Raw genomic sequence first — 18,447 nt, 5'->3', positions numbered from 1 at the left:
CTAGTGTTTCATAATGACAATAAAGGAAAAGTAAGAGACCAAGTTAAATAACTTGTACATTAACCATTTCTAACTGGTTCTACAAGGAAATAAGATTGAGGGTTTTGTATAGAAAACCTTTATTAGAAACTGTTTGTGCGTGACAACATACTTACCCTGATCATTTCAGCCACGTAGCTTTCCGGCCCAGTGAACTCTGTGGAGTCCTTAACCTTCACCAGGACGATGAAGAACAGGTAGTGCCACATGTTGTGTTCAACTTTTATGTGTTCTTCAAAAGTTACAGTCTTATTGTCAAACTTATCTCTTTCCAGACCTAAAAAGGGAAGAATACAACCCCCATTACACACAGCCCAAAATACACATTACTCATTTATTTCACTTCTTAAGAAGGATTAAGAAATACTCCCTTATTACAGGATGACAGTATTGTTCTTATGACCTAAATGAGGGAGTCAGAGAAAATTAGAGGAAATGGAGTCATGTGGGAAAGGGCCAAGAAAACAATCTTGTTTTTTTTTTGTTTTTTTTTTTGGTTATAATAAAGACCAGTAATCTAACTTTTCTATCAGTCTTAAATTCTATAAAAAAAAGTAAAAAAAAAAAAAGTTCAAAAGTATTGCCATACACATAGAGCGGGGATCATTGTGCCGAAATGTCAATAAGTGACTGTTTAGGACAGTGACTGAGTGTGTTTACAGACTAACATGGTCAAGCCTCATATGGCAACAGGAAGAAACACTCCTCCTCCACAGCAGCACCTTCTGTGACTAAACATTCATTCTGGGAAGAGGAGGCGTTGGGTTTCTTTACACAGAAAAACAGCCCCCATTTTGCAAGCGCCCTGATGTGAATCTGCTGCAGAGCACTGGCATGCTCATGCCAGGGCAGACTTGGGGAGAGACCACTTGCATGATTTTGCTTTATTTTTGGACCTAAAGCAAAAGTGTTTACAACCACGAAACAGGCTTAAATCCAAGGCAACCAGATTTATATGGTGGTAAGACCTGCAACACGACCAAAGCTACATGCAACACCTCAAGCCAGCTCTGAGTTAAATGGAACAAAAAAGGTATCAGTTTGTATTTTTTTTATTGAATGGATTAAAATTATAATCAGGCAGTTATTGCAAATATAACAAAGATATCGCAACACAGACCCTGATTAACATCACTGTCAGACTGAAAGCCAAGGAGGCGGGTTAGAAAACTGGCAACAGACAAAGAAACTCACCATGATTTTCAATTATAATAAAAAAAACGTATTTCACCCACCACAAATGAAACATGTAGTCTTCAGGATTTCCTCTTTCTTCTGCTTTTCACTCCTCAAGTCAGCAAACGTGTCAATAATGACACCAAAGATGAGGTTGAGGACAATAATGATGACCATGAAGAAGAAAAGCAGGTCATAGATAACTCTGGCAGCAAACAGGGGTTCCTGAGGGAGTCAAGGTAGAAAACTAGTGAATGCCAGCACTATGGGCTTCGAGTTAATATTCAGTCTCAGTGAAAAGGTTGGAGCACTTTTTATTAGAAAACAGCCTTTCTGTTCAGATAAAAAACAATATGCATCAGATCAAGGATTTGGCTGCAGTTATCAACTAATAGGGAGAATTTTAGGGAGATCTTTTAGCTTATGCAGTGGTTTCTGCTACAGCTTAATTTACAATTATAAAATTGGGGCAATTAAATAGGTTATGAGCAGATACATGGATTAAAACTGAAAAACAACAGTTATTCATAGTTTAAAAATCTAAAGAACTCAGATTAATAAGAAAGAGGAAGTATAAGCAGTAATTAAAGCAATGAGCAAACAGCAGACTTGGTGACGACATGATGATGCACAAGGAAATACCCTAATATATTTCAACACAATTCAGTTTATTTATATACTGCCAATTCACAACACATGTCATCTAAAGGCACTTTAAAGATACTATTCAACCAGATCATAGAGTCAAATTGATTCAAAGTTTTCTATCCAAGGAAAATCAGTTGACTGCATCGACTCGAGTCGACTTGAGTCGAAGGAAATCCCTCACACCAAGCATGCTTGTAGCGACAGTGGAGAGGAAAGTTAGCTTCTAAATTACCACAAGAATTTCAAATAAAAGCAAACATGGCAACAGTTGAGATAATTCTGATTATAAAAATTTCCAGAATGAGGAATAAAGAAGAACCACGGAAGTAGGGGGTGCTCCATGTGAGCATTAAATACTTTACATCATGTGCCGTTTTCCGTCACTGTCAACCTTTCATTTCTTTTCGCCATGTCAACATGAGCTATACTGCACCACAATGCCCCTCCATGGTTTCTAGTAGGGTTACTAAATTTATTGTGCCGGGGTGTGTATCCATTAACTCCCTGATGAGGGATTAAAACATTTTAAAAATGAACATACAGACAGACTGATGGAAAGTGACTTTGTTTCCCCACACACAGAGCCAGGTTATCGTTTTTTAGTAATCAAAATTTCAATTGATTTCTTGTATTTATTCAGTGTATCTTTGTCCAATAGAAACTACTTTATTATCTAAAAGCATAATAAATACAAGAAGTTAAAATATTTCCTCAGCAAAGTCAAATGTTTATCATAATGTTATATTGCAACAGAAACACCTGCTATACTGAAGAAACATTTATTAGAGGGCAAAAATCTTTACTAATTGTCGTTTGGCTCACATACAGTGAAACATAAACACATAGGAATGCATGGGGCAGTCGGTTCATTGGCATAGTGACCCCCATCCCCAATTTACACAGAGCCTAGATATACGCACCTAAATAAGTACAACTGTAAATGTCAAAATAACTTTTTGACTGCGGTGACCCAAGAGCTTCAAACGGACAGATAATGTGTTCAAAAACAGAATTTCCAATTTCCTCCTAATTACGGCTTAACTTTGACAAGTGATAGCATAATGCTACGTTACGCTAAAATGCGGTGGCGAGAACCCCTGGTAATCTGACCATATAGGCCCCCAAATACTCGGGTGTACTGTGACCTGCAAGGAGTCCATGCATAATGTCTGCTGATGGTTGACACTTTATTCTCAAGCATTTTAGTAATGATATGAACCATCGAGGAGGAGCGGATTTGTCTTCCAGCTTTAAAAAAACAATCAGGGAAAATATTTTATGTATCATTCCCTCATTGATTAAGGTTTTATGTTTTTCTACTCGCTCTTTAAATTTTAACATTTCGTGCACAAGATGATACAATTCTCAGCTTATCTGCTGGCATACAAAATGGACTGCCGTTTTTCGCGGGGCAGTTTAGTTTGGTCACTGCATATGTGTACACGGTCATAAAAACGGATCCGTGTGTGGACCTGTGCGGCAGACATCCGCTTTGAGTCTACCTCGAGTATTCGGACATCTATAGAGTGAGGTATGTGGGGAGTTAATCTAAAATTGAAAGTCAGTTAAAAAAAGGAAGTATGTAAATGTATACAGACACTCTTCTACTACATACAAGTAATTTCTCTGTTACAGTCAATGCAATGGGAAAAATGAAAACATTTCCATGAGTAGGCCACTTTTCTAGAGGTTTTAGTTCACTCCCTCATTCTTGGGGTTAGGCTGCAAAAGTAAGTCATTCTGTGAAAGAGTACAAGCTTGACTTCCTCTTGCATTAGATAACTTCATTGTTATTTCTGGAATGCTGAAAGTTACAAAACTCTTCAATAGAGCTGCTTTGACCTTTTAGCAGAGCATATCTCTTTACATGACAGAGATCCTTTATGGAGACTGAAGCCGTGACTGCATTTTTCAGGAAATAAACATGCCAACTTCCACTTATTAGATAAGATTCTTTAGAAGCATTTTGACTTTGGACAAATTAACTGCTAGATGGTCTGGTTAAAACATAAATGCTATATTTAAGACCTGCCAATTGATTCAATCAACTTAATTGAATTTGGTTGAGAGGTGAGACTAGGGCGAGTATTCACATCATGTATGTTGAGCTCTGCTATGTTTTGCATAAGAAAAGAAAGCAAAATGACAAGAAAGCTTTGCTTGATCCTTAATCATGCCCTCGGAAACTTTGTTGTCTCTATTTTTTTTTCCTGTACCTCTTTGGATGGCTTCCTCAGGACATCCCCAACACCTCCTCCACTCCTCAGGCCGTGACTAAGTACTGTGACAATGCACATGAGTAAGGAGTCACACGTTCGCTCCTTGTCCTCTATCACCACCGAAGGCTGGACGGCAATGGAAGCTATGAAGGGTGAGAAGATGTTAACTTTTTACATACAAATTGGACAAAAACAATGTACCAAGAGCATTTTAAGCATAATTTATACTTCATCTCTCAGTTACTGCCTTCTAGGCAGGCTTCCATGCTTACTATGCTATAGAGACCTTCCCTTGTCAAAGTGTTCAGGGACATCTGTATAAGAGCATTGAAGAACCATAGAGCTGGTATCATTGGACCTTAGTGCAGCATTCAACACCATTTATCACTTCATTTAATGAAGCAGAGGGTAAGAAACCTGGTTGGTATTTCTGTTACAGCATTCCACTGGTTTAATAAGCGTGGGCCTTTTTTGTGTCAGTAGGTAACTTTGCTTAAGAGACCACAGGGCTCCTCCTATTCAGCATCTACTTGTTCCCACCTAAACAGATCTCAAACACCATCTCAAAGCTATGCATTATGGTGGCATGGATTTGCCAACATTTTCTTAAGCCGAATCAAATCAAAAGTGAATTAATAAAGACAACTATAGTAAAGCCGAATGTACTTTCATAGACTTCTGCTCACTGACTCAATTGGAAAAATATGAATGCACCCAGCGCCTCTCAGTGGTTTAAGGGGATGTCCTTTAGCCTACCTCTAGTAAGCCAAAACAACATATATTTGAAAGCATTTGGGGACCCTTTATTGAATTTATAAAAGATTTAGACTTTTCAGCTGACATGAAAAATGTAAAATAACAAAAAAAAACCTTTGTAGTTAGTCACACTGTATAGAGTAGATTATTCTCTACTTAGAAGAGAAGCTATACGTACTCAGAAGGCCAATTTATTCTGTACTGTAGTCTGTAAATCAATGAAGGGCTAAAATATGTTGCAAATCTGTTGTCAGGCTATCAACCACTCAGATCTCAGGTCTTCTAAGCTTAGGTTTACTCTGCAAACCCAGAACCAGAAACAGACATGTAGAAGCAGCTTTTAGTTCTTATGCTCCACAAATCTAGAAAACAAACTGCTGAAGTGCTGAAATGCCATCTAACCATAATTAGTTTAAGTTTGTAGTTAAACTTAATCATTTAATCAATTATTTTATTATTGATTGTTTTAATTATCTTGCAGTGTACTTTAACCAGTGTGTTTTTTTCTTCTATGTACAGCACTTTGATTTGACTTGCAACTGAAATGCGCTATATAAATAAACTTGCTTTGCCTTGAAGGGTGTTGACAGCAGGACCTTAAAGTCACAGGTGGTTTGAAAAAAAGAAAAAAAAGTTTCTGATGTTCCAACTGATGAGGAAGATTAGGCTGGAAGTGAGCCAATTCCAGCAACCAGTCAATATTATCAGGGGAATCTTCGTTTTAAATCTGATTCATATAAAAAGTGAATCATTTATTCTATTCTTTTAGAACTGGCTTGGTAAAGAAGTTCCATTAAAGTTATATGGGAAAACTTTTGAAGTAGGGTTGCTAATTGGAGAAAATCCCATCCTTACAAAGTGATAAAGGGTCTAAGAGCTTAGGCGAGGTCAGAGGGCCAAGCAGTTTGGGGATTGGGTAAGGGTGACTGCCCAGTTTTAGGGTCCTGCATGTGTTCATAATTGAATAGTGGTTTCTCACAAGATTAGTCAATTCCAAAGACTTATTGTTAGGAGTCAGACAGTCTCTGCGTTGCCACTGGACAGACCATTCAATGCACTAGTACCTGATGGTTTTTAATCCTTGACCCCTTCACCTCAGGTCTGAGAATACGGTATTGGGTCCTTCAAGTCCTCTCTAACATCACGAGGGATCCAGACCCCTGACCTTCACTAGGTGGCCCAGTCTGCCTAAATCTGATGATTGTTCAGCTGTGCCGATCTCAGTGACTCAGTTAAAAGTAAAGCCATCTTAAATAAACATACACAGACACGCCACAAGCACAACCACACAAACACTCAGGAATCCCATGCATGCACAGACATGGGGATTTTAACCTAACAGAATCCTTGAACCTAATCACCCCCTTCAAACATGTTCATACTTCTGCTTTTCCTTTTTGTCAACGCACCATCCATGACGGCCTCCGTTGAACAGTTTTCTCCATTTTCCTTCTGACACACTCCGCCCGAGAAGAGCTCTCCCATCATGCTGGCTCCTTGCTCTGTTCAGTAACAGAACATGCATGACTATGCAGCTGAACAAGTTGTCACATTTTCTTTGTACAATACATACAGAACTGAACAGGTTTCTTAAAGCTTTTGAAAAATTTTCACTTTTCTCACTAACAACCGCTGGAAATCTGATTAGAATTCAAGAAACAGAGTTTTACTCTATGAAGCAAGTAGGTTCTAACCGTGGAATAGCAGGGAAGATTAAGCTGAAGTGTGGTGTTCATTGCTTTCTGTATAAATGTCAATAGTTCGTAGATTAACCATCTGCTGCAGTTACATTCTACCACTCTACTAGTGTTTCAAATTCAGAAACTAAACTTTTTGCCTCTGTCAGGATCCGTCAAAAAAGATAGACATCATCCGTAAACAGCAAATTTTACCAAAATTACCAAGTGGATTTAGGCTATAAGTAGCTCAAACCTTTTTTCCCGTAATCTCTGATCAGCTTCCCCATTCCTGTTTTAGAGAAGCGTCACAGCGTGACTCTGCTACAACTGTTTTGGTGTTGGGATAGGGACTTTTGAGAGGTAATCAGATTTCCACTGAATTTACGTTTTAAATGCGCCTAATCAAGTTTAATTGTGCTGTTATCCGAATAGAGAACCTTCTTCTCAATGTGTGCTGTGGATAGAAGTAATGACTTGTGGAAAACCTAAAACAAGACTTAATGTGGCTAATACATGTCCAGTCGAGAGTGATTTTCCCACCAGCTCCTCTTAAGGAGGAGAGACTAAAGGTGTGTTTCTCTGAGCTAATGGCCCTTTTTCAGGCTTTTCCAATTTTATTCAAGGCATGTAAAACAAATTCAGGTTAAACGCACATTCCCTTTTTAATCTCTACAAATAAAGAGAAAATTCTACATTGAATGATGTTTTATAATTATTCAGCTCACCCACAAAGACTAGTGCCAAAAATTCATTATATTTGTTGTTTCGTATTTTCAATTAGGTTTTTTAGAAAATAGAACCAAAAATCATTCAATTCCATTTTAGGTGTTATATGATTGAACCATTAGATTAAATCAGTTTATCTCCTCCTTATACAACAATATAACCAACTAAAAAAAGAATTCCCCTTCTGACTGCTTTATGGATTTAATTAGTTATTTGGCGTGATCAATGATTTTCTGATACATTAAAACTATTTAAGAGTCCTTTTGATGCGTTCATTACCTGGACCTCTCAGGTTAGTTCGACAGCCATGTTTTGCCAATTGTGAATCACTTGTTTTTTCAGATAACGAGATGGACATTTCTCTGTGAGAGGTTCAGAGTTTGGAATATTGTTTTACGAACCCAACCCTTTTTTAAATGCTTTCTAAAAAAACTAATTAGGCATTTTTAGCACAGTGGAATAACACTGAGATTTAATCACATACTCGGATGAACTCCGTTTGCTGATCAGACGACTACTAGAGGCCATTGTTTGGACTAGATTTCATCAGAGGAAAAGGGCTGATTACATACCCAAGGCCCACTTTTCTAATCATTTCCAACAAACAAAAACTAAATGAACAAAACCATAAATCAACTTCCTTTGTCCTCTTATACTTCATGCAAGTTAACCACATAAAATCTCTCAAACCCTAATGTTTGTAGTTACAGTGAGACAAGTGTGACGAGGTTCTAAAGGTGTGAAAACTTGTCTCAAGCAGTGTAGCATTGGTCACAACATTTTGAACAAGTTCGGTAAAAAATGTTTTCAGTTAAAACCTACAGTAATTTACAACTCTTTAACTAAGAGAGTGTTTCTTAGATATTCAAAGCATTTCAGTAATGTTGAGAAACCTCCCATTTGCTTTTGAGCACTTGGGTCAAAGAGGGCAAGTGACTCATGCTTCTGCCTGCAAGGGAACAAGACTGTTTAACATACCCAGAGTATTGTTGGGTATCCTGTCGACTGCCAAAATGAAGTCATCCTTGAAGAAGATGTATCCCACAATAGAGAAGAGGTAGACGAGGATGAGAGCCAATACAGCAGTTAGGACGATGGAGCGGCCGTTTCGGGTGACGCTCTTTATTACGTTCAGTAAGGTCTCTTCTCGGTAAACAAGATCAAAGAGCTGAAAAGAATGAGTGCACAAATTAGTGTAGGGTTTTTTTTGTGAATGATCTAAAAAAAGGACAGTTTAAATCTGCATTAATACATCTAATGTTTCTATAAAAACGAACTCTGGGAATAAACGATAATATCTCCCTCCATTTTCATTCAGTCCAGCCTAATTTTTAGCCACATCAATATGTCAAGCCAATATGGTTTATGTGTGTGCGCAAATACCAGCAAACTGTAGAAGAAGACATGGACAAAGACTCCCAGAGAGCAGATGATCAGGTAGAGCAGGTGATACAGGAACTCCACATCCATGATCATAGCTTTGTATCCTCGTGTGAAGGTCCCTCGGTTCCCAACAAAGCTCATTAGGAAGATCACCTTGTTACATAGCTGGAAAAACAATCAAAACATCATATAACAAAGTAATACTACATCCAATTTGAAAATGCTCACTTTCATACTTACGTTAAACCCCCCCAACAGGAGCAGGGTGGGCTCCAAGCCTACAGAGAAGATCAGGCGCAGGATGGTGGATGCAATCAGTGCCCTGATCCCATGAGGCTGAGGCAACACAATAACAATGGCCAACGACACCAGCATGGCCACCCATAACAGAGCAGACAGGTGGGGCTCCAAGGTGCCTGAGGATGAGAAAGGAGGCAGAGATCAGCTCACTGAAGGACAAACTTTTTATAACTGACTTTTATTTATTATTTTTTTTAAGAATGCAAGGGTGGTAAAAAGCTGGGGTAACAGCAAATATGGTTCTGCCATACTTTCTGAATTGTTTGCTAAATGGTTGTGCTGTTATCTTGAAAGATGAGTGCATAAAAAAACAAAAATTAAAACCTTTTTTGTCTATATTTAGTTTACCAACTCAATCACTTGTTATAAATTAAACATGTTCAAACAGGTACAATATCAGGGAAAAGGTGTAAATGTCAGCAACAGTCCTCAGTCAGTGGAAATAATCAACAGTCTTTTTTTGTACATTCCTACTTTACATTGTTAATAGTTGTTCATACAGTAACATCAGTTTACCTCAAAATAATATAAAAAAGGCAAAGATTTATCTCAATTTAGCTTTACTTTAGTGGGAAATAATGTGACCAAAATGTCAAATAAAGGTGTGTCCACTAATTATAATTACAGGTGTCTACAATCTTGTAATCTTGTGAGTTTCTCTTTCGTTAGACAAGGGGTACCAACAATATTGTTCCCCTATGAAACCAGTCGAGAGGTTGGTGTCTCTGTTAAAGCGAATTAAATTCCTCATTAAACACACTTTGCAGAGAAGATTAGTTCAATTCTTTTTTATCTACAAATCAGGCTGACCTCTCTAATCATCTCCTGTGTCTGAAACGCTTGACTGATATGGGTTATATAACTTTCTGCTGGCTAAAAATAGACTCCATTTTATCCTAGGTACAGCTTTGCACCAGGTTACCTAGGAAGCAAGCAGATGCGAGATAAAACACAACATCCATGGCCATTGATCTCCCTTTTTGAGGATTCTCAGACATGGTCCCACACCAGTCACTTCAATCTTTCCAAAGTCCTTTCATAAACTACTTTACTCTCTCGGTGTGTTTTGAGAAACGACGGTTGAAGTCATGGCCCTGGATCAGCAGACTTGTATGAGCCAATCTAGATCGGTGGGTCACAGGAGCTATGCAGCAATGTGGTTAGTGTGATTAGTCAGCCGTGGGCTGAAAAAGTGTAAACAAAACTAAAACAAAACTATTTATCAGAGAAGATAAGGGACAGTCATATAATTGAAATTTGAAAAATTTCCCTGGACAACAACAGGTTCTACAACATACATAGCTGCACTTTGTTCCTCCAGCATTCACATTCTTAAAGATGGTTTTGAGAAGCAGCCCTCAGACGGAAATGTTGTTCTTAACTCAGAGATTCATATAAAATATATATATAAAAATAGTGGTTATAGAAGAAAATGTTTCTGTTATCATTTTCTTGAAGCAGATCAGGATAGTAATGGGATGAGCCTTGTGTTTTTTAGACATCTGGACACAACAGAGAACTTCAGTTCTATTTCATCCCTACTGACCGCCAGAGGGCGGTGCTGAAAGCACTGAATGTTCCCTTCGGGCATGCGCAGTTCGAGTAATTATACCAACAGAGTCACACCTGTGACACCGGATGACCACTCAGAAGCTATATAGCCTGGTGTCATCCTTTGCTCTGCTCCTTTTTTCTTCTCGCAAGCGGTTCGCTAACTTCCCCGTTGTCTGAAGCCCCTGTCTCTTGACCGGAGTTGCGGTTATTCTCCGCCCTCCCAGGGCTGCAACGGGTCGATTCTGAAGATTACGGAAGGTAAGTGAGTTGTTTGCTGGTGATGGTAGCGTCCGCGCCCCCTCTCCCGGCTTTAGCTTTTTACCTACAGCTTCGTGCTGTTTTGTTCCGAACTGGTGACGGCAGCGTTTTCGCCCCTACTCCCAGTGTGAATAACTTCACTGCCGAAGTTATATACGGCTAACGTAGTTAGCTTCTTTAGTTTGTTGGTGTTATACCTGGTGACGGCAGCGGTTTTCGCCCCCTCTCCCAGTATATTCCCTACTTTTGCATCCTTTTTTTCACCGGTCTGCGCTGCTATAATTACTGACGGCCGCGGTTTTCGCCCCCTCTCCCAACCAAGTGTGGTCTACTTCGTTGCCGAAGTTGGAGACGGCTAACGTTGTTAGCCTTTTTTGGTTTGTTTGCAGCCTTCTTCATCGGTCTGCTTAATTATAAATGGTGACGGCAGCGTTTTCGCCCCCTCTCCCAATATCAACCTTTTTTTGCAGCCTTTTCGTTGGTCTGCTCTCTTAATTGGTGACGGCAGCGTTTATCGCTCCTACTCCCTACTTAAGTTGCCATACAGCTAACGTTGTTAGCTTTTTTTGTTTATTGCTTTTATACCTGGTGACGGTAGCGGTTCTCGCCCCCTCTCCCGGTATCGGCCGCCTTGTGTCCGCAGCCTCTCTTGTTTTATCCGCTATAATTGGTGACGGCAGCGTTGTTCGCTCCTACTTCCAACTTAAGTTTCCATACAGCTAACGTTGTTAGCTTTTTTGGTTTATTGGTTTTATACCTGGTGACGGTAGCGGTTCTCGCCCCCTCTCCCAGTATCGGCTGCCTTGTGCTCGCAGCCTCTTTCGTTTCTCTGCTGTAATTGGTGACGGCTGCGTTTGCGCCCCCTCTCCCGATTTTCGATAACTTTCTGTTCTTTAAGCCTTGTCGGCCTGCGACATGGATGGCTCTCACAGCTGCATAGATTGTGGGGCTGCCCTGCAGGCAGAGGATGGCCACGACCTGTGCCCTACCTGCCTTGGACATGAGCACCTTTTGGAGGCGCTGTCTGAGAACCCCTGTATGAACTGCAGCTTTATGCCCCATGCAGTGAGGGTGGCCTGGTTGGCCCAGTTGTGCCCCCAGGAGGGCTCGGACCTTCCGCCCTCTGGGCAGGTGGTTCCCCCCAAGCGTTCTAAGCGCCGTGGTGGGACCACAGCATCTGTGCCCCTCCCCCGGAGGAAGCGGGCCAAACCTGACCAGGGCCTGTCCACAAGGGTGGAGCAGTTGTCAGCAGAGCTGGCAGAGATGAAGTCCTTGTTGCAGACACGGAAATCTGATCCCTCGCTCCCAGTGGTTGGGCTCTCTTCCCCACCAATGCCCGAGCTGGTTGTAGAGGATGACGTTATCTCTCTGGCTGCCTCCGCTTCTCATTTTAGAGATGAGGAGGAGGCAGGGTCCTCTCAAGCCTCTGAGGCTGGTTCATTTTCATCTCAGAGTGCGGTTGGAGAGGCCGGTGACGGTTCCATGCGGGAGGTCATGTCTATGGCCCTGAAGCAGCTGCAGCTGGAACTCCCACAAGGAGAGGCATCCAGCTCTGGCAGTGCTTTTTTCAGACGTGGAAGGGCTCCTACTCCTTTTTCTGTACCTCCATCAGAGGAGTACCTGAAGGAGTTACACGCCTGTTGGCGGGAACCGAGAGCGCTGTCGCGTCTCTCCTCGGATGGTCGTGTATTAGCTGCCATGCATGAGTCAGTGAAGGCCGGCCTGGACCGTATGCCAGCAATTGAACCAGCTGTTGCTTCACTGATTGTGTCACCAGATGAAGCCCTGCGTCCTGATGTCCGGTGCCCGCGGACTCAATGTCGGGTTACAGATGACCTCCTCTGTAAGGCGTACAATGCAGGAGCGCGTGCTGGCCGCCTTGGCAATTCCCTGGCGCACCTCATGTTTGCCCTGTCTGCATCTGTTCAGGACACTGGTGGTGCAAGTGCGGCGATTGGTTATAGTGACGCAGCGCTGCAGGCCTTCGCGCTGATGACCAGAGAGCTTGGACGGGTCATGTCTTTCCTTGTCCAAGCTCGTAGACAGGTCTGGTTGGCACAGTCTCCTCTGACTGAAGCATGCCGTAGGACCCTCAGGGGTGTCCCGGTTGTACCAGGGGAGCTGTTTGGATCAGCTGCCTTGGAGGCGCTGGAACGGACTGCTCAGGCACGTCAGACTAGCCAGCAGCTTTCCGGCCTTCGCAGGAGCATACCTGCCTTTCCCCAGCGTTCGGGCCGCCCTGCCACTACCCCCAGCGTTCAGCCACGACCTCAGACCGGTGGCAGACCTGTTGGTTCCTATCCCCATGATGTGCGGCAGAGACCGAGAAGGGACTTTCGTGAGCCAGTCTGCCGCCCTGTTAGACAGACCCGGGCCTCAAATCCTGGACGCCCTCCCCCCAGAGCCCCCAGGGGCCGTGGGGATAGAAGATGATGCCACCGGGCCAGCCGTCGGACATTTTTCCCATCAGCAGCTGAATTTCTGGGCTGCTCATGCCGTAGATCCATGGGTGGTTGCCACCTTAACCAATGGCTACAGGCTCCAGTTCCGACGGCGGCCCCCCCTCTCACACCGGGTCAAGATGACTGTCATCACAGACCCGGTGAAATCTCAGGCACTAGACCAGGAGCTTTCCGCCCTCCTGGGCAAGGGGGCAATCGAGTCTGTAGATCCTCTGCAGCAACCCAGAGGCTACTACTCCACATACTTCCTTGTGGCCAAGAAGACCGGCGGTTTTCGCCCCATTTTAGATCTAAGGGGACTGAATCGGTACCTGAAGGTCCTTCCCTTCCACATGCTCACCATAACAGAGGTCCTTCAGACCATTGTGGCGGGAGATTGGTTTACATCAGTAGATCTGACAGACGCCTACTTTCACGTGCCTATTGCGGCAGAACATCGCCGTTTTCTCAGGTTCGCCTATCGGGGGCGCCATTGGCAATTCCGGGTGCTCCCATTCGGGCTCTCCCTTTCCCCGAGGGTGTTTACTCGATGCGTGAAAGCAGCCCTCTCTCCTCTACAGGCCTCCGGAGTCAGGATTCTGCCATACCTGGACGATTGGCTTCTTTGTGCTCCCTCTCAGGTAGCTGCCTCTCGGGATACGTCCCAGCTTCTACTTCATGTGTCAATGTTAGGCCTCAAAGTCAACTTGGCAAAGAGTTGTCTGGTTCCATCTCAGACAACCACCTTTCTTGGGATGCATCTGGACTCTGCTACCATGATGGCCCGTCCATCTGTTCACAGGGTGGACGACATACTCCAGCTTGTCCGTCGATTCAGACTGGGCAGGGAGTTTCCCTACATCACCTTCCTGCGAATGCTGGGCAAACTGACATCAGTCACTCGTGTCGTGCCCTTAGGGCTGCTCCTTCTGCGTCCTTTGCAGCGATGGCTCAACAGCTTTCGCCTAGACGCCAGGCTGCACAGGCATCGCAGGCTAATGGTGACCAGGAGCTGCCTCCATGCCCTAGCTCCTTGGCAAGACGGGACCCTTTTGTCCAGTGGTGTTCCAATGGGGCTAGTAGTGTGTCGAAGGGAGGTGGTCACCACGGATGCCAGCCTCATGGGCTGGGGTGCCGTGTGGCAACACAGAGCTGTTCGGGGTCTCTGGGACCCAAGGGAGCGCACCGAACACATAAATGTGCTGGAGCTGCGGGCTGTGCACATGGCCCTCAGGTGCCTTCTGCCCCACCTAGAGGGAAGGAACGTGTTGATTCGGACAGACAACACCTCTGTTGTTTATCATATAAACCACCAAGGTGGCACCAGGTCAGCACGTCTCTTGAAGGTGTCGAGGGATCTCCTGGAATGGGCGTATCCCCGTCTGTGTACCCTGCGCGCAGCGTATCTGCCAGGACGGCAGAACCAGGTTGCGGACTCTCTATCCCGCCAGGCACCTGCTCCGGGAGAGTGGTCTCTTCACCCCGACGTAGTGCGCATAATCTGGAACCTCTTTGGGCAGGCAGAGGTAGATCTGTTCACCACAGAGGAGTCGACCCATTGCCTCCTATGGTATTCCCTAACCGGGATGGCGGGCGCACTGGGCCAGGATGCACTGGCTCATCCATGGCCGCAGGTTCTCCTGTATGCCTTTCCACCCCCTCACTGGTTTGGCCGACTCTACGGAGGGTTCTCGAGCAGGGCCACAGAGTGTTGCTGGTAGCTCCGTTCTGGCCAGCGCGGCCGTGGTTCCCGCTGCTTTGGAGTCTGTGTCACGGTACTCCATGGCGTCTTCCAGCAAGGAGGGATCTGCTGTCTCAGTTGGGATGACAGATATGGCACCCCAACCCTCAACGTCTCCAGCTGTGGGCATGGCCCCTGGGAGGCTGACTGGGTGTTCAGACACCGTGAGACACACCGTATTGAGTGCTAGGGCTTCCTCCACTCGGCTGCAGTATGCTAACAGATGGCGCCTCTTTTCTCAGTGGTGCTCTGCCCACAATGAGAACCCGCTTTCCTGCTCGGTGCCCACTATTTTGGAGTTCCTCCAGTCTCTCCTTGATAAGGGCCGCTCTCCTTCGACCCTTAAAGTGTATGTTGCAGCAATTTCATGTCTTCACCGAACTGTTGACAACCGTACAGTGGGGCGCCATGAACTGGTTTCACTTTTTCTGCGTGGTGCTCGTAGGTTGTGCCAGCGGCCAGCCCCACGAGCCCCAGATTGGGATCTGCCATTGGTTCTCACAGCTCTGTGCCACCCTCCATTCGAGCCTTTGGCACAAGCAGAACTCAAGTGGCTTTCCTGCAAGGCTGCTTTCCTGATGGCTATCGTCTCAGCTAAGAGGGTCAGCGAGCTACATGCTCTTTCTGTCAGCCCTAGGTGTATCAGGTGGAATCCAGATGGCTCTGGTGTTACCCTGTGGCCTAATACTGCGTTTGTGCCTAAGGTGTTGTCTCCTTTTCACCGTAACCAGCCATTGCGGCTCGCTCGGTTTCAGCCTCAATCTGGTACAACTGAGAATGAGTCGGAGTTGTTGTGCCCAGTAAGAGCGTTGGAGGCATACATTGCAGCCACCGCCAATCTGAGACGCTCGGACCAGCTTTTCCTATGCTATGGGGGTCCAAGGTTAGGCTGTCCTCTTTCTAAACAGCGTCTGTCCCATTGGATTGTGAGTGTCATCTGCCACGCCTACGCTGCAGGTCACTGCTCCCTGCCAGTCGGTGTGAGAGCACATTCCACCAGGAGCGTCACCGCTTCCTGGGCTGCTTTGAGAGGGGTTCCGCTGGAAGCTATATGTGCTGCTGCTTCATGGGCTTCCCCAACCACCTTCACCAGGTTCTACAGTGTCAATGTGGCTGCCCCTCATCCCCTGGGTCAGGTCCTTTTACAAGGTTCTGCTGGGCCTCCTCTGTGAGGTATGTGCTCAGGATTCCTTGTGACATCGTTGGCATTACTCATTCAGTGCTTTCAGCACCGCCCTCTGGCGGTCAGTAGGGATGAAATAGAACGAAAGTTACGTATGTAACTACGGTTCTATGAATCCCGGATGACCGCCAGAGCTTCTCTGTCACTCAGAATCCTTGCTTTTGCGAGAAGATTCTGTAGGAGCAGAGCAAAGGATGACACCAGGCTATATAGCTTCTGAGTGGTCATCCGGTGTCACAGGTGTGACTCTGTTGGTATAATTACTCGAACTGCGCATGCCCGAAGGGAACATTCAGTGCTTTCAGCACCGCCCTCTGGCGGTCATCCGGGATTCATAGAACCGTAGTTACATACGTAACTTTCGTTTTCACTATTTTTAGGATTGATATTCTTTGCTCATACAGAAATATTGGATAAACCGATTTCCAATAGCTTGCTTCTGGCCAGTCCAGGTTGTAGAAAAGGGAAAAAATAACCGTAGCTAAAAAAAAAAAAAAAAAAAAAACATGTTCAGTTTAACAATTTTATACTTGGTCATTATGACCAACAAAAGCAAAATTGTATCAGATAAACAATATTAACAGTAATCATTATAATTAAATGCCTTTGTATTTTTCTAACCTTTTAGTAAATTATTACTCACTGTACATCAATAATGTATGATAACATGCAATAATATAAATGTTTACTGTGACTTAAACATTGTGTCTTAAGTCAGGTTATAGGTTACTAGGTTCAACCTTTTAAAACTGTTGGTGCTACAGTGACAGGAAATGTTTCAGACATGAAACTGTTCAGATAACCATAGAAGTCTTTACCAGCTCAATATAATGAAGTTTAGCAACACTGAAAAACAAAGACTAACCTTTGCTCCAGACTTGTGCAAAATGTATCTTTACTGTGAAAAGCAAGAGTTTCAGCTATGTCTGCATCAGCATTGTTACTTTCATGCAGAGAGCTGCACGATCTATTCGTGTAACTTTCAGATATCGCAATTAGCATCAGCTCACCTTCCACAGGAAGAATAGGGGCAGATGTGTTTTGAAAGAGATGAGGTCATTTTTCTTTTTTAGAAAGCTTTTATTTCTGAGAATAAAGGGATACTACAGCAAAAGTAAAGACAGTTTTATCTTTGGTTTAGTTTCAGTTCACTTAATTTATTTTGGTCTTAATATTTGATAAATGAGTATGACCAGCATCAGTTTCCTCCTTATGCAAATACCGCTCTGTGGGGACAAACTGACCTCTCTTAGAAGATCCTTTACAACATAAAACCAAATGTTTCTAAAGCTGAAAAAAACAACCTCCTTTTTATGTCTCTTTTCTCTATAACCCAGGTAGTACAAACAAAAGGGGACCTCACCATTTGACCCAAACAGAACAATCGAAAGTTTATGCGAACAATCTGAGTTTTCCATTTGCCTTCAGACAATAGAGCAGCTAATGACTGCAGCTTATCATATCTCTAAAAGCGCTGTCCTTAAGGAGGGCCAGAGGGAAAAAAAAAAAAAAATGGCTCCAGAAACATCATGTAAAAACATGCTTAGGTTGGTCTCTTATTGCGTTTGTTTGTGAATAATTGCCTGTCTTGCAGATCTGGCGACACTCAGACAGCTCCATTTCACTTAAAATACTTCTGCCAAGGTATTCAGCTGGACCCTCTGACACAAAAAGCTATATAAACCTATTTTTCACAGCTGTAAGACGTGAAAAATACCAGAGGTTATAATCATTTATAAACAGAGTCAAATGCTTAAATGATCTCTAAGCTTGTGGCTTTTGGTCTGCAATGCATCTGGTGGTTCATTTGCAGATGCACTGAGGCTACTTGAGTTATTTGGCCAGAAGATTTTCATACATAAAAAAAACAAAAAAAACACACAAAAAAAACAAAAAAACAAGGTTTTAACCTAAAATACAAAAATATCACTCGTATCTTAACAGAGAATTGTTTTAAAAGCATCTCTTCTTTTTCTTAAACAAAGATTGAAGAGTATACCTTGAACATACCTTTTAAGGTTTCAGGTTAAATCAATATACAGTGGTTTACCAGTTTGCATGTGAAAAATGAATATCTTTGGGAGATTTTAAACTTTATGATGCTGTTCTTTTACATGGTGGACTTACAATAAGACTGACCTTAGAGTAATTTAAACAGGCTGTCTTTTTTTCTGAGGAAATTATTTGAATGTATGTCTTCATGCTTGCCAAAAAATTATATAAATTCAACGGCCTTATCAGAAGTTGCTAAATAAAATAGGTAATTATTGCCACCATGTTCTATTATCATGAGAAGACTGCAGAGAGAGGGCATAACCAGCTGTGGATTTTGAGGCTAGTGCTG

The 18,447-nt window shown here is 43.3% G+C and overlaps 1 protein-coding gene across 7 annotated transcripts in view; it reads right to left on the bottom strand.

Annotated features, from left to right (window-relative positions):
- The window catches only part of itpr1b (inositol 1,4,5-trisphosphate receptor, type 1b), a 110,796-nt gene that overhangs the window by 22,899 nt on the left and 69,450 nt on the right, over positions 1-18,447 (bottom strand). For all 7 annotated transcript variants that reach the window (XM_038290085.1, XM_038290078.1, XM_038290069.1 and 4 more), the window contains 7 exons: positions 8,867-9,042; positions 8,627-8,791; positions 8,222-8,411; positions 6,248-6,340; positions 4,080-4,225; positions 1,275-1,440; positions 156-316 (listed from right to left, as the gene is read on the bottom strand). In XM_038290085.1, the coding sequence (XP_038146013.1) occupies positions 156-316; positions 1,275-1,440; positions 4,080-4,225; positions 6,248-6,340; positions 8,222-8,411; positions 8,627-8,791; positions 8,867-9,042 (1,097 nt within the window). The remainder of the gene's footprint in view (positions 1-155; positions 317-1,274; positions 1,441-4,079; positions 4,226-6,247; positions 6,341-8,221; positions 8,412-8,626; positions 8,792-8,866; positions 9,043-18,447) is intronic.

Source organism: Cyprinodon tularosa, unplaced genomic scaffold (assembly GCF_016077235.1).
Source record: "Cyprinodon tularosa strain WSP-4 unplaced genomic scaffold, ASM1607723v1 ctg1071, whole genome shotgun sequence".
In the NCBI taxonomy this organism is placed as follows: domain Eukaryota; kingdom Metazoa; phylum Chordata; class Actinopteri; order Cyprinodontiformes; family Cyprinodontidae; genus Cyprinodon; species Cyprinodon tularosa.
This window is presented reverse-complemented; position numbering and strand designations above follow the sequence as displayed.